The sequence below is a fragment of the Prionailurus viverrinus genome, chromosome E1 (genome assembly GCF_022837055.1).
Source record: "Prionailurus viverrinus isolate Anna chromosome E1, UM_Priviv_1.0, whole genome shotgun sequence".
NCBI lineage: Eukaryota > Metazoa > Chordata > Mammalia > Carnivora > Felidae > Prionailurus > Prionailurus viverrinus.
Genome location: NC_062574.1, coordinates 26,387,632 through 26,400,971, shown reverse-complemented (window position 1 = coordinate 26,400,971; position 13,340 = coordinate 26,387,632). Strand labels below are relative to the sequence as shown.

At 34.4% G+C, this 13,340-nt stretch overlaps 1 protein-coding gene across 3 annotated transcripts in view; it reads left to right on the top strand.

Moving 5' to 3' along the window:
• INTS2 (integrator complex subunit 2) overlaps positions 1-13,340 on the top strand; it is a 60,685-nt gene that overhangs the window by 19,816 nt on the left and 27,529 nt on the right. For all 3 annotated transcript variants that reach the window (XM_047833952.1, XM_047833951.1, XM_047833953.1), the window contains exons 10-15: positions 1,136-1,207; positions 1,291-1,405; positions 3,470-3,538; positions 5,257-5,391; positions 6,664-6,840; positions 7,851-7,959. In XM_047833952.1, coding sequence (XP_047689908.1) covers positions 1,136-1,207; positions 1,291-1,405; positions 3,470-3,538; positions 5,257-5,391; positions 6,664-6,840; positions 7,851-7,959 — 677 coding nt within the window. The remainder of the gene's footprint in view (positions 1-1,135; positions 1,208-1,290; positions 1,406-3,469; positions 3,539-5,256; positions 5,392-6,663; positions 6,841-7,850; positions 7,960-13,340) is intronic.

The window sequence follows — 13,340 nt, the reverse complement described above, 5'->3', positions numbered from 1 at the left end:
ATTTTTATTTGTATTTTTGGATAGGAGAGCTAAAGTTCAGAAGGATCATTTAAATTTCTTGTTTGAGATTAACAAAGAGAGGATTCCTATAGAGGCCTGCCATGCTCTAAAGGCTATTATCTTTCTACTACATAACACTGTCTTTTTTTAGAGCAATGATTTATGTAGAGTTGAGACTCACCTTTTAAATTTTCTTAACTTGGGTTAGCAGGCTTTTCAGTTGCTTTTGTTTTATCCATTTATACTGCAGTGAAGTAGAAGAAAATCAATGCAAATTATTTTCACAAGTCAAAGTTGACTTGTACCTTTCGATGTAAATCTAGGAATTCCCTTTTAAAAAGTCATTGTTGGTATGTTTTTATAATCATTTTTTATGTGTGATGAGTCCATGCCTCTTTTTTCTTTTTCTTTTTTTTTGAATAGTGCTCTCTTATTTCTCTATAGTTTTGAGTTCTGCTCAAAATGTTTTTTACAAAAAAATTTTTTTTTCATTTTATTTATTTGAGAGAGAGAGAGAGAGCACAAACAGGGGAGAGGGGCAGAGGAAGAGAGAGAGAATTTCAAGCAGGCTCCATGCTCAGCACAGAGTGTGATGTGGGGCTCAATCCCACAACTTAAGATCATGACCTGAATCAAGAGTCAGACACTCAACAAACGGAACCACCCAGGCACCCGTCTGCTCAAAATGTTTTTCAAAATTAAATTTTAATTACCTCGTTACTGATCTCATACTCAGTTTGTGACTTTTTGGTGATTGTTTTAACACTAGATTTTTTTTCTATATGAAATATCAGCTGTTAATGCAGTTTTTCTAACAGTTTAATCCCAAAAGGTCTTTGCTTTTCAAAAAATGTGAGGAAGTTCACTTTCTCCAACTTGTAAATGCAGTAATTAAAACTTTGAGAGGGTTTGTTCACATTCATAAAGAAAAGCAAAGGCCCTTATTCTTCATCTCTGGAACTACTTCATTATTTCAGTGATAGGTAATAGCCATTTCAACAAGGAGTTAATTTAAATTGATATTTCAAAATAACGAAGGAAAAAATACTATCTACTAAAAAATAATTCCAGAATGCTTTCTCATTCTTATGCTAGTATCTCTGATAAACCATTGACTTTTTCATGTTTTATATAGTACACCTGAACAGGAGCAGCTAATGGTAGTGTGGCTAAGTTGGATGATAAAAGAAGAAGCATATTTTGAAAGGTAAGGTGACTCCATTTGTTTCAGTTAGTAAGTTTTTCTTAACTTCTTTTTGGAAATTCATATTTTCTTTTTTGTTTCAACAGTACATCTGGCGTCTCTGCTTCTTTTGGGGAGATGTTGTTATTGGTCGCTATGTACTTTCATAGCAACCAGCTTAGTGCTATCATTGACTTGGTCTGTTCCACTTTAGGGATGAAGGTAATTTTCTTTTATCTTCTTTCTAAGGAAGGTGTTTCTAGGTGGGGCATTTTCTTGTAGTGTACAGTATATTTTGTTTCCACTTTGAAGTAATTTTAGTTTAGTAGTTTGAAATTTTATCAGGAAAAAATACATGTTTTGAAAACATTTATTTACAAGAATAATAGATGTTCAATATAGAAAGCATGAGAATACACAAGGGAAGAATATAATTTCATTTTTCAAGATATCAAGGATACTACTGTTCACATTCTGGTGTCTATTCTTTCTTTACATTGATATATTTTTCAATTTTTCAATTTAAAGAACTTAACTAACATGTGATGACATATCTTCATATCAATATATATTCTAGGGTGCCTGGGTGGCTCAGTCGGTTGAGCGTCCGACTTCGGCTCAGGTCATGATCTTGCAGTTCACGAGTTTGAGCCCTGTGTTGGGCTCTGTGCTGATAGCTCAGAGCCTGGAGCCTGCTTCAGATTCTGTGTCTCCCCCTCTCTCTCAAAAATAAATAAAAACTGGGGCGCCTGGGTGGCTCAGTCGGTTAAGCGTCCGACTTCGGCTCAGGTCATGATCTCACGGTCCGTGGGTTCGAGCCCTGTGTCGGGCTCTGTGCTGACAGCTCAGAGCCTGGAGCCTGTTTCAGATTCTGTGTCTCCCTCTCTCTGACCCTCCCCCGTTCATGCTCTGTCTCTCTCTGTCTCAAAAATAAATAAACGTTAAAAAAAAATTAAAAATAAATAAATAAATAAAAACATTAAAAAAAAATTCTGATACAATATCATTTTTATGATGGACTGCATAGTAGTCCATCATATGGACCAATCAGGATTTTCTTAATGGATCCTTTATTTGCCATGTAGATTTCTTACTTTCTGAATAGTGCCTAGATGATTATCCTTATTTATGTAAATACATACATAGGTACTCACATATGTTTATCTTTAAACTTGTTTTTTAAGTAATCTCTGCACCCACCATGGGGCTTGAACTCACAGCCCCAAGATCAAGAGTTACATGCTTTATAGATTGAACCAGCCAGGTACCCCCTTTAAACAATTTTTGGATTATCTCCTTAGGAAAAAGTTCTAGAAGGCAGTTACTAACTAAAAAGAATATAATGATATTAATATAATTGCCAGATTATCTTACTGAAAGTTTATATCGGTTTAACTGTTCTCATTAGTGCAAGAAAGTACCAGTTAACTGGACTCTCACCATCACTGGGTGTTACGATTCTTTTTCATCTTTACAAATTTGATTGATGAAAGATGGTTCCACTTACTTTGCATTTCATCGATTACTAGTGAAACTGTGTCTTTTGTGTTTTTTTAAAAGTTTTTTGTATTAGTTATTTAATGTTTATTTTTATTTTTGAGAGCAAGAGAGACAGACAGAATGTGAATGGGGCATGGGGGAGAGAGAGAGGGAAACACAATCTGGAGCAGGCTCCAGGCTCCGAGCTGTCAGCACAGAGCCTGACGTGGGGCTCGAACCCATGAGCAGCGAGATCATGACCTGAGCCAAGGTTGGACGCTTAAGTGACTGAGCCACCCAGGCGCCCCAAAAGATATTTATTTTCACTTATTTTTTTAAGTAGGCTCCATGCCAATGTGGGGAGAGAACTCAAAACCCTGAGAGTAAGAGTCATATGCTGTACCGAATGAGCCAGCCAGGACCCCCAAAACTGTGTTTATTTTTAATTTATTTTTTAAATTTACATCTAAGTTAGTGTGCAGATACATATATTATATATTATATATGTGTATGTATGTGTGTGTGTGTATGTATATATATAATATGTATATATACTTATTCCCCAGAAAGGTAGCTATTTCACCTTCATTTATTGAATAATCCACTTCTTCCCACTTACTTGAAATGCTGATAGTAATATTTACTAAGTACTTGTATATGATGAAAAACACACTTTAATGTTGGTTTGAGAAGCAACTTTAAAATAGAGTATTTTAATTTTATATATCACAGTCATTTTAGATAATAAATTTATTAAAGTGTGCTTCATATATTTTTATGTGCTGAGAATTTTTTTGGTTGTTTTAGATTGTAATTAAGCCAAGCTCCTTGAGCAGGATGAAGACTATCTTCACACAGGAAATTTTTACTGAGCAGGTACTTCTTTTAACTTTATTCTTTAGGTACTTCTTTAATATTGTTTTACAACATTCATTTGGGGAAAACTTGCATATCTCAGTTTAAGAGTATACTATAGTCCTTTAGTTTCCAATGATAGTTTATTTAATCTCTGAAACTTCTGTAAAGAATAATCCCATTTAAAGTTTACTTTTTTGAGAGAGAGAGAGGGAAGGGTGTGGAAAGGCAGAGAGAGAGTGAGAGGGAAAGGGAGAATCTCAGCAAGGAGCTGATGTGGGGCTTGATCCCACAACTGTGAGGTCATGACATGATCTGAAATCAAGAGTGGGGGAGCACCAGGGTGGTTCAGTCGGTTGGGCAACTGCCTTCAGCTCAGGTCATGATCTCACGGTTTGTGGGTACGAGCCCTGCGTCAGGCTCTGTGCTGACAGCTTGGAGCCTGGAGCCTGTTTCGGATTCTGTGTCTTCCTCTCTCTCTGCCCTTCCCCCACCAATGCTCTGTCTCTGTCTCAAAAATAAACATTAAAAAAAAATAATAATGAAATCAAGAGTGGGTTGTTTAACCGACGGAGCCACCCAGGCACCCCTAAATTTTACTTTTAAAGTATATACTACATACAAATGTATGTTTTAAATTTATATATTTTGGAGATTTTGAGTAAATATTAAGAGTATGGTCTTAGATGTTGATGGTAAAGATCTCACATAGAGTAATCATTTGTATTTGTCAAGAGAAAAACAAAATATAGACCTGTTTAAGCTTTTAGGCTGTAATGTTCATTTCTAACTAAATTATAAGCTAGAGTGTCTACATTCCTTATTCTTGTATTTACATGTTCTTATTTGGCCTTAGTTCTTTTGTCCATGGGTAATCTTAAGGATATTTTGGTTTTTTTTAGCGAGGAGACAATTCTGAAATTTAAAATTAATTCCCAGATTAATTTGTTAATGTAAACCTCAGATAACAAAGAACATACATGTCTTAAAAAATGAGATTCGAAAATACTCATGGATGCATAACTGTGTTTATTTTAGGGTAATACTCTCATCCCTATACCAAACTCTCTTTTCTCTCCTCAATGTACATACACTCCCATGTACAGACACACATGGTACATAGGAGACTCATAAATTATTTTTTATGTGTTTATTTGAACTGACTGGAAGATGACTTTGGGAAGGGTCTTTGAACAACCATTAGAGGTCTATGCATGACAGAATGAGAATGACAATAAAAATTCCTGTTTATGTCAATGTGATAATTTATATCATATATAAAGAATTTATATCACATATAAAGAACTGATACTTTATAAATGACATATGTTTTTCAAAGCACTTTTTCCCCCTCACAAAAACCTTTTGAGGCAGGTGAGACTATATTGTTCCATTTTATAGATGTGAAAATAGACTCCAAAGATAAAATGACTTATGTAAAGTCACTGAGTCCAGATTTTATGATTCCAAATTTTAGATTTTTATTTTACCTTACTACATCACTGTCAACCTATCTATGCTTAAAAACAAATTTAAAAAATTAGAGTGCTTTACAAATTCCTAAATGTATGCTGCCTCATCATTCAGAAGTATTAATTACCATGTAATTAGTTTTTCTCATTCATTCCTAAGGACCGCATTTGTATTAAATATTGACAGTCTACCTGCTAATCTTCCCTGTTTCAGAATAATTTTATATTTAGTTTTATCATATGTATTAATATTGTTTTCCCTTTTAGGTTGTCACAGCTCATGCTGTTCGGGTCCCTGTCACCAGCAACCTGAGTGCCAACATTACTGGATTTTTGCCCATTCATTGTATTTACCAGCTTCTCAGGAGTCGTTCCTTTACCAAGCACAAAGTGTCAATAAAAGTATAACCTTATAGTTATATTTCAAGCTACAACCCAAGTTAATGGTTTTTTTTTCTAGTTCTATTTCTGTTTATAGGCTTCTGTGGATTTTGTGTATAAAATATGTCTAATTACTATCCATTTATACATAGTAACTAGGACTATGTATAAATGTATGTATAGTTAATGTCAGATTTTAAAAATAATATAATTCTTAAGTTATTGACAAAATGTACAATGATACTAATCCATTTGAATTTTCAATAATAGCATGTGGCTATTTCGTTAAAACTTAGTTAGAAATTGCCATTTTCTATACTTTGGTTTTCTTTACCAAACAGTTTCTTGTCAGCCATGACCAGCATTTGTACTTTTGTCACAAGGATAGCTAACACCTAACATACATATTTCGATATATTTCCAGTTACTTATAGTTGGCTATATCAAACAGTTAAAAGGTCTTCTAAAGAAAAGGATAAACCCCAAAAGTAAAGAAATCTGAGTCTTTTCTGGAGGCTCTTTAATTTATAAAGAATAATGAACACTTATATGCATTGATATATTACCTTTAACTATCCTTGTTTTCATGATTTAGTGAAATTATTTTCCAGGTAGATTGTATCTTCTGCTTCTTTATATTTTTAACAAATGAAATAGAAAAGATTTAAGAGTCTGAATGCACACCCACCATATCTACATGTCCTCTATCTGTGTGTAGTTAAGTGATAGTCTCTCCCATAAGTAGTTGCCAAGGCCACTTTTTTTTTTAAGTAGTCTCTAAGCTCAGTGTGGAGCCCAGCACGGGCCTTGAACTCACAACCCTAAGATCAAGACCTGAGCTGAGATCAAGAGTCAGGTGCTAAACCGACTGAGCCACCCAGGCAACTCATCACTTTCTTAATCTATCTGAGGATTTGCTGTAAAGAGTTGTTCCTCTCCCTAAATTCCTCTGTGCTATGGGGTCTATACCTAAATATAGATATAGTAGCGACTTACAATATTTTTCCTACTACTTAAAAACTAATAGACTAAAAACCCAAAGTCCATATTTGAAACCCAGACTCATCATTTTAGATTTATCTTCTACTAGACAATAGTCTTGATTAAGATATAACAAGTAATTCATATTTTTAAATCAAAGACAGTTGTGAAACTGGGTAATATATTTATAACTGCTAAAAGTTAATAGTTTCAGTGATTCATAAATCATGTAAAATTGTATGTACTTATTAAATTTTACTTGCTTTTTCTTATTGCCATAATTGATTTAGTGCCTATAACCTTCTTTTTTAGGACTGGATTTATAGACAGCTGTGTGAAACCTCTACTCCACTCCATCCTCAATTACTTCCTCTGATTGATGTATACATAAATTCCATACTTACTCCAGCATCTAAATCTAATCCAGAAGCCACAAATCAGCCAGTCACAGAACAGGAGATCCTCAGTATTTTCCAAGGAGTCATTGGGGTAAACTAGTAGTTCTTGTACATTTTTCTGATTTTTATTTTATTTTATTCTTCTGACTTGTTTCATATTATTTCTTTGATTATTAGAGGACTTCTGGGTGGTTCTGAACTTTAAATGAGATAAAATTTCTTCAGCTCACTTAGGAAATTTATAGGTATGTTATTAGTTCCAAGTAGTTTGTTCAAGAGACACTTTTTGAGGAGTTCTTTTAAAAAAAATTTTTTTTTTCAACGTTTATTTATTTTTGGGACAGAGAGAGACAGAGCATGAACGGGGGAGGGGCAGAGAGAGAGGGAGACACAGAATCAGAAACAGGCTCCAGGCTCTGAGCCAACAGCCCAGAGCCCGACGCGGGGCTCGAACTCCCGGACCACGAGATCGTGACCTGGCTGAAGTCGGACGCTTAACCGACTATGCCACCCAGGCGCCCCTGAGGAGTTCTTTTAAAAGGTCCGTTTTAAAGTCTAAAGAGTGCCCCAGAGAGTATGTGCTTAACACAGGACTCTGTGACATTACAATACATTCAACAGATGTTTGTTTAGCTTCCTGGGAATCTAAGATCTACTTAGATTCAATTGGGCAACTTGAAGAAAATTTTTTTTGTCCATTTCTTAGAAGGAAAAGATGGTTGTATTTTTCATAAATATATTCAGACGTAAAATATATATTTTTTAGGAGTTATGTTCTTCATGGTGATTTCAGGTAATACTTGAGACTCCAGTAAACCTTTTTCAGAAGCAGCCTGATAGAATTGCTGTTGAGGAAAGCTGAAGTCTTTTTTTTTTTTTTGTCTTAAAGACTGTTAAGCACGTTGCCTTTCATCTTCCATACCATCTCAAATTTAAACTTCAAGTTGTCTCTGAGTTTAATACAAACATGGCAATGTTTCTCCCATTTTATCTGCTCTTGGGAATAGTAACACTGAATAGTCTATGTTAAATGATTTTACCATCAAAAAAGCAGTCATGAAATTTAACAGTATTTTAAAGTATTTATATTATTACCTCCAGGGTGACAACATCCGTCTTAATCAACGTTTCAGTATCACAGCACAGCTTTTGGTGCTTTACTATATACTGTCTTATGAGGAGGCTCTCCTAGCAAACACGAAGACTTTAGGTAAGGTGTACATGTATATAGGGGAGTGTTTCTAGTGATCGTTCATTTGATTTGCTTATATTGTGTTATTTTCCAAGCTGTCATGAGAAAATAAGGTCTAGTATACTAACAAATTCCAGTATCATTCTGTAGTCTTTGCAATGTAGGCATTATATACTCTGATGCATAAATACATGTATGTATGGGCACATAACCACCCCTTGAGGCTCAGTCTTCTTTTTTTTAGCAGGCTAAATTAATAATGGCCTAATTGCCTATATTTTAGCAATTTAGTGACTCTACTAAGTACCTATAAATTAAGAGATAAATCTGAAAGAAGTAACTGAAATTTTTTTGCTTGATTTCAATCTTTGCCCTGCCTTCCTTCCATTAGTGTGAATACCAACTATTCAAAAACAGGAGAAAAAAACAACAGAAGAGTTTCATTTTGCCATTAAAATTATCACTGAACTGGGCTTTCAAACAGCAACTTTAATATCAGAAGATCAGATTTAACATAGAAGATATTGGTATAAAGTAGTATGCTCTTCTATATTTAAAAAAGAAAATTCACCTGTGTTTTAGGCTTGCTAAGTGTATGTAGTTCCATACTGAACAAAAAGTGTCATTAGAAAGCTGTAGGCATTTAGTATGTAATACAGGGAAAATTCTTGTAAGGGCTGTTATTTTGCTGAGTGATTTTACTTTTTGAGAGCTATAAATCAAAGTTACTATTCAGAGTTCGGCGGGTCAGTTTCTTTTATTTATCTGAAGTATTGGATTTTAAGAATACTGTGGATTTCTCAGCTGCTTTCTTTCCTGACTATAATCATTAGGGTTATGTGGATGATATCCCTTAACTGTAATTATAATCTTAGTCATATTAGCCACAAGATGGGCTAATAATAGGCAGTAGATAATAGTCTCTCACTTTTATCCACATATAACTAATTCTGTTAAAAAAAAAATGACATTTGTGATTCAGTAGACCATAGAAGAATAAATTACAAGAAGGTGATCTGGGGGAGAATTCAGACCATTCACACTGTAGCTGGAACCAAGATACACTCTTATTTTTTATATAAATTAATGTCTAGCAAAAAAATTTTTTAATACAGGAACATACAGAGAGTAGTATAGTCAACTCTTATGTGTATACCATGCAGAATTAACAAGTACTCAGGATTTTTAGGACTGGAGCAATCTTTAAAGATTATATATTCCAGTCTCCAGTGATATGCTTAGTTCAACTCTGTTCCTGTTAAGCCTCTGTTCTTTACTCAATAATCTGATGGATCTCAGTTGGAAAGTTAAGGATTTTAGGTTAGGAGTACAACTTGGCCTGGATTGAATCTGGGAAAGGAACTGGGGCATTAGAGGAAAGTTATTAAGTTTTTACAAGATGCTAGTGAAAAGATAGTGGTGTTTTGGACTGATAGTGCATATGTATTTTTCAATTAGAGTTGAAATGTTTTGCTGATGAATTCATGAGATTTGAGAGACGTGAGCCAAAGTTAATGTGGAGCCTTTTGGCCTGAGCCTAAAGGACAGAATGGTATCAACTGAAACAAAAGAGCCAGGGGAAGGAGCAGATTTGTGGAGGATCAGGAGCTCAGTTTTGGACATGTTAATTTTGAAATGTGTGATAAACTTTCAAATGGGGACGTTAAGGAGATAGTTATATATACTGGCTTGGAATTCAGGGGAAATAACTAGACTTTGAGATTCTTCAACATATATATGATAATTTAAAATCATGACATTAAATAGAATCACCAAGGACAAGAGTAAAGTGTGGGAGAATCAGGAGGTTATGATGTCCTGGAAGCCAAGAGAAGATGTTTCTGAAGATACAGTGATCCCCTCTGTCAAATGATGTTTCTAGTAAGTTAAGGTTTGGACTGAGGCTCAGCTGATGACTGCATATTGCTTGCTGGAGGTCATTTGACTTTTACAGTTTTACTAGTAAAGTGGTAGGAGAAAGCCTGATTGTAGTGAATTGAAATGAAAAGTAGAGGAGATATACTGAAGACAGTGAGTAGAGACAGGTCTTTGGAGAAGTCATAAAGAAAGGAAAGCAATGAATATGATAATTGGAGAGGAAAATGAGGTAACGAGAGGGTTCCTTCTTCTTCTTTTTTTTTTTTTTTTAAGGTGAAAGAGTTTAGGGAATGTTTGTATGTTGTTGGGAGTAATCTAATGGAGAGGCAAGGTTGATAATGCTGAGGACAGAACCCCTGGACTGATGTCCTTGAGAGGTGATGGATGTGGAAAACAAATAGAGAGATCTGTCTTTTTCTTTTTGGTTGAGGAGACTTTTTCCTAGTCTAGTTTCTTATCTCCAAGGGGAATAAATAACTGCAGAATATGTCACAACATGAGAGAACTTTGCTCTTTCACATTCAAAATGGTAATTCTGCCTCACATTTAATTCCTACATGTGAAGTTGTATTCTGGTTTTAGTACATTGTTAAATGTTCTGTGGTTTTGGCCCTTATAATAAAAATTATTGGTAACCACCAGGTAGCTGAAGATGCTCACATATGGATTTCTGCAATTTCAGTTAGAACCAAGTATTGGATTATCATAGCCATTAAAGTGCATATGAGGGCATCTGGGTGGCTTAGTTCGTTAAGCATCGACTCTTGATTTTGGCTCAGCTCATGATCTCATAGTTTGTGGGATCAAGTCATATATCAGGCTCTATGCTGACAGTGCAGAGCCTGCTTGGGATTCTCTATGTCCCTCTCTCTCTCTGCCCCTCCCTCTCATATGTGCACGCTCTCTCTCTTTCTCAAATAAACATTGGAAAAAAAGTGCATATGTGTCTATATATTTTTCACATGCACATATATTTTTGGTTTGTTTAAAAATATTTATATTTGTTTATATTTATACCATATATATTAATTTTAGTTAAAATCGTATTGATCCAGAAGAATATATGTAAGAAATAAAGTGCTATGATAAATCCCAGTGTACTAATACCTAATTAAAATATGAGCATTACTATTATAGTTCCAGTTTTTAGACTTAAAAAATGTTTCCTGTTTATTACATCTAAAGACTTTATTACCTCTCTTTCTGCCCTTCCTTCTCTTGCTCTCTCGAAAATAAATAAACACTAAAAAAATAAAATAGAATGCAGTAACTTTTAAGTAAACATTGGCCAGTGTTATTTTTTTTTAATGTTTATTTTTGAGAGAGAGAGAGAAAGAGAGAGACAGAGCATGAGAGGGGGAGGGGCAGAGCGAGAGGGAGACACAGAATCCAAAGGAGGTTCCAGGCTCTGAGCTGTCAGCACAGAGCCCATTGCAGGGCTTGAACCCACGAACTGTGAGATCATGACCTAAGCCAAAGTCAGATACTTAACCGACTGAGCCATCCAGGCACCCCATTGGCCAATGTTATTTATTGGCAACTTCAAGTTTTGGAGCTTTAAAATAAAGTTTGGACAAAAAAGTTGTATGAACATATTTTAGAGTAACAGTATAAGAATTTTAAAAATTTATTTCATTGTTTACCTACCTAATTGTACCTTATTTGATGCAAAGGAGCTGGATTTAAAAAAAGAAAACATTTATTAGAAGTTGTGTTTACTGGAAAAAAATCTAGGAAATGAGAAAAGTAAAAAGATTGAAATATAAACCACCCATAATTCTGCTAATCACCATTTGAATTTTCCTAGAAAACCTTTCAGTCTTTGCACAGATGATAGCTTTTACAAAGTCAGAATCATAATACATTTTTTTAAAGATTTTATTTTTAAGTAATCTCCACACTCATTGTGAGGCTCACAACCCTGAGATTAAGAGTTGCGTGCTCTACTGATTGAGACAACCAGGCATCCCAGTAATACATATTTTTAATCTAACCTTTCTCCTTAATACATTTTAAACACTTGCCTATTATAGTACATTTTCAAGGACATCTTTAAATAGCTGTACAATATTTCCTCATAAATATCTCATTACTAACAAACTTCTTTTTGTTGGACATTTAAACCGTTTCCAAATTTTGCCATTATAAACAGTGAAGGAATGACTGTTAGAGCTAACTTTGTACATAGGCATGATTATTTCTGTCCTTAGGAGAGATTCCTAGATAGAGAATTACTAAGTCTAAGATTCTGAAAAATTGTAAGATTTAAAAAATGAACAAGGTTGCCTGGGTGGCTCAGTCAGTTAGGCGTCTGCCTCTTGATTTTGGCCCAGGTCATGACCTCTGGTCAGTGGGTTTGAGCCCTGTGTTGGGCTCTGCACTGACAGTGCAACGCCTGCTTGGGATTTTCTCTCCCTCTCTCTTTGCCCCTGCCCCACTTGTACTCTCTCTCTCTCTCTCTCTCTCGCTCTCACTCTCAGAATGAATAAATAAAATTTATATAAAAAAGATGAACTGCCATATTGCTTTCCAGATAGGTTATACCAATATAGACTCCTATATTTGCGTAAGATGTGAGTGTTTTTTTATAATAGAGTATTATTATTTATGGTGTTTAAAAAAATTTTTTTTAATGTTTTATTTATTTTTGAGAGACAAAAAGAAACCGAGCTTGAGCAGGGGAGGGGCAGAGAGAGAGAGGGAGACACAGAATCTGAAGCAGGCTCTAGGCTCTGAGCTGTCATCACCTCGGTTTATGGTGTTTTTTAATTATAAAATTTTGGGGGGAAGAAAATCTTCCAAAGCCAGGTACTAACGTTCATATAACTAATCACCTATATGTTCTTTTAGGACCTTATTATTTCATTTTTAAAATTTAAGTATGCCTTTAATTAATTTTGGTGTAAAGTATGGAGTACAGATCCAATTTTATTTTTTTATAATTGGCTATTTGTCAACATCACATAGTGAATAATCTGTCATTTTCCTATTGCTTTGGAAGGTCGCTTTGATGTACATTGAAGTTTTCTTACAAACCTATGTCTGATTTTGGATTTTCTTTCTTAAGTTCCAGTCACTGTCATCATAACTTCTTGTTCAGAATTTTTGTCTGTTCTTACATGTTTAATCTTTCACATGAACTTTCCAGAGAAGATTATTATGCTGGGATTTTTGATCAAAATTATGTTAAGTTTATAGATTTGGAGAGAATTTACCATCTTTACAATATTAAGTCTTCCCATCTAGATATATGAAATAATTTTTTTTCGTTGTTAAAATTTAAGCTTCATGAGGACTGATTTTTGTCTGTTTTTTTGCCATTGTATCTAGATCTAGTATATCCCTTGACACATATAGTTAGTAAATGTTTTTTGAATGAGTTCAAATTTATTTAAGTTTCAAAATTTATTCAAGTTTTTTTGCGTCTGCCAATAAAATTTTCCTTTATATAGGTTCTGGATAATCTTCTAACAAGTTATCACTGGTTATAGGAAAGGTATTGGTATTTAGTTTGGATTAGT